Source organism: Eschscholzia californica, unplaced genomic scaffold, assembly GCF_041429995.1.
Source record: "Eschscholzia californica isolate CP2 unplaced genomic scaffold, dmEscCali1.0.p SCAF_3, whole genome shotgun sequence".
In the NCBI taxonomy this organism is placed as follows: Eukaryota; Viridiplantae; Streptophyta; class Magnoliopsida; order Ranunculales; family Papaveraceae; genus Eschscholzia; species Eschscholzia californica.
In genome coordinates, this window is record NW_028238420.1 from 22,336,054 (window position 1) to 22,338,600 (window position 2,547).

At 42.7% G+C, this 2,547-nt stretch overlaps 1 protein-coding gene across 1 annotated transcript; it reads left to right on the forward strand.

Annotated features, from left to right (window-relative positions):
* The first annotated feature begins 453 nt into the window (after positions 1 to 453).
* Positions 454 to 2,220, forward strand: LOC147549042 (uncharacterized). The gene is made up of 2 exons (XM_086668188.1): positions 454 to 535; positions 1,772 to 2,220. The coding sequence occupies exons 1-2, from the start codon at positions 454 to 456 to the stop codon at positions 2,218 to 2,220; spliced, it is 531 nt and encodes a 176-aa protein (XP_086524314.1).
* The last annotated feature ends 327 nt before the right edge of the window (positions 2,221 to 2,547 follow it).

Consider the following 2,547-nt stretch of genomic DNA (forward strand, 5'->3'; position numbering starts at 1 on the left):
GAGTTTATTGCTTCACTTTTTGGGGTTTCAAGAAGGCTCTCTCCCCATTAGATACCTTGGGTTGCCTCTTCTATCCACTAAACTCTCTTATACTGATTGTGTTCCTCTCATTCAGAAGATTTCTAGTAGAGCCCAGTCTTGGAAAGCTAGATATCTCACTTTTGCTGGTAGGTTGCTGGTAGTGAATATTGTCCTTAACAGTATGTTAATCTATAGGATGTCTGTGTTTGTCCTCCCAAAAAGAGCTTATAAAGAGATCAATAGCATTCTTAATAAGTTCATTTGGTCTGGTATTGAGTTGGTCTCTAAGAGAACTACAGTTAAATGGTCTGTTATGTGTTTGGCCAAAGCTGAAGGGGGTCTAGGCATCAAGGATATTGAAACTCTGAATGTGGTTATGAATCTTAGGCATGTTTAGGATGTTGCTTCCAAGAATGACACCTTATGGGTTAAATGGGTTCAGCAAAACCTTGTGAAGCACCAGAACTTCTAGCTTATGAAGACTCCAAAAGACTGCTCTTTGTGTTGGAGAAAGGTGCTTGAGAGCAGAGGCTGTGCTCAGCAGTTTGTCTTTCACATTATTGGTAATGGTGAAGGATATGATGCCTGAAGTCTGAAGGAATGGTATCCTTCCGAAGGAGTGTCCTTCGACCAAGGATGCAATGTGTGCAATTTGGCTAATAGGATCTTAATGACCTTATTCGGAAGATCATTAGTCCGGTCCAATTAGGGGTCGTAATGCTTAGCTAGAAGCCAACTACGATCGTCGAATCAAGAGTTGATTCGCGGCTAACATAGACCGGATCCTACAAGGGTTACACAACAGAGTAATGATTTGAACGGAGAGAATTGACTAGATGGATAATGGCAAATAAGTGGATTGGATCCGTTATTGGTAAGTCCTGAAAGATTCGGAGAAGTCCAAAGAGATAAACATGTCCGGGCCCAAAAGGGAGGTCCGGAATGGCTTTAGGGAGGCCGGCCATGTGATGGCCGGCCCAGGCAATGGGGCCGGCCATGTGATGGCCGGCTAGGCCCTAAGTGGGCCGGCCAAGGAAGCCCAATGGAGGGTAGTTTGGGTGTTGCCTAATAATTAGGTTTATGGAATCCTAGTCTGAGTCTAATACCTCTTCTAGGGATTTCTATATATACCTAATTATACAACCTAAAGAGGGAGACATACAACTGAGTGTCTGAAAGAGTTTCAGAATATACATCTCAGAGAGAGAGAGAGAAAAGGAGTTTTCTCAAGTATCTAGTCAAGAAGAAGGAGTTCTTCATCTCAACCTTCAAGAAGGTCCTATCTGACTGAAAGAAGGGAGTTCAAGTCATTATTCGGTGTCTCAAGTAGAGGAGCTACACTTGGAGCTCTTATCTTCCGAATACTGGTCGGGATTTAGTTCGTGGGAAAGCGATTAAGAGGTAATCATCTTTCCAATCTAGTTCATTGGTATGTTCATGTATAGATCCTGGAAACTAGTGTTAAACGTATGATGTTTGAGATTCCGCTACCAACACTAGACAATTAGGTGTATGAGATACACTAGGTTATTCCCCTACAAATGGGGCTAACACCTCCTTTTGGGCAGATAATTGGCATCCTTTGGGGCCCTATCTGAGCTTTTTGAGCCTCACTTTAGGTACCACTCATTTTTAAACCTCCATACTGTCAACAACCTTTGGTCCGAGTGGTAAGAGGTATAGTCTTCCATCCTAGAGGTCAAGGGTTCGAGACACGCTGAACAATTAAAAAAAAAACTCCATACTACAGTTGCTGATTTTATTAGTGATGAGGAATGGAAAGTGCCTGAGTTCTTGTTTTATGAGATTCCCACTGTATTTTCTAGTCTCCATGAGGTCCCTTTGCAGGTTGAAGATATGGATAGGGTGGTTTGGAAGGCTAATACTAAGGGAGTTTATTCTCTTAGGGAAACCTATGATGCTCTTAGGCATAGGGGGTCAGAAGTTATATGGAAGCATCTGGTTTGGTTCTCTAAGTGCATTCCTAAGCACTGTTTCATTACATGGCTTGTCTTGAACAGAGGTCTTAAGACTAGGGAGAGGCTCAAGTCATGGGGTATGCAGGTGGAGGATACTTGTGGCATCTGTGGTTTGGGTAAGGAGTCTGAGTATCATCTTTTCTTTGCTTGCAGCTATGTTGAGGAGGCTTTGGCTTTTGGGTGCTTTGGGATTTCAAAGGCAGTGTTTGCATCCTGTTGAAGCTGAAATTGAATGGTGAACTACTCATTTTAAAGGGGAGTCTCTTGGTGCTTATGTGGGTAAACTTGTGCTAAATGGATTCTTCTACCATGTGTGGCAGGAAAGAAATCACAGGGTCTTTAGAGGTTAGGCTAAACCCACTGCCTCAGTGTTTAACCTCATCATGGATGAGATTAAAATTAAATTCTCTGCTTGGAAGGGAAGGTTTGAGGATACTGAGCAGAATTTTACCTTTGCTTCTAAATGGAATCTTAATATTAAGCTTGCTAGGCCTCAGCTCAAAGGTCATAAGTGGGAACCCCCTCCCAGAAGTTGGGTCTTGATTAG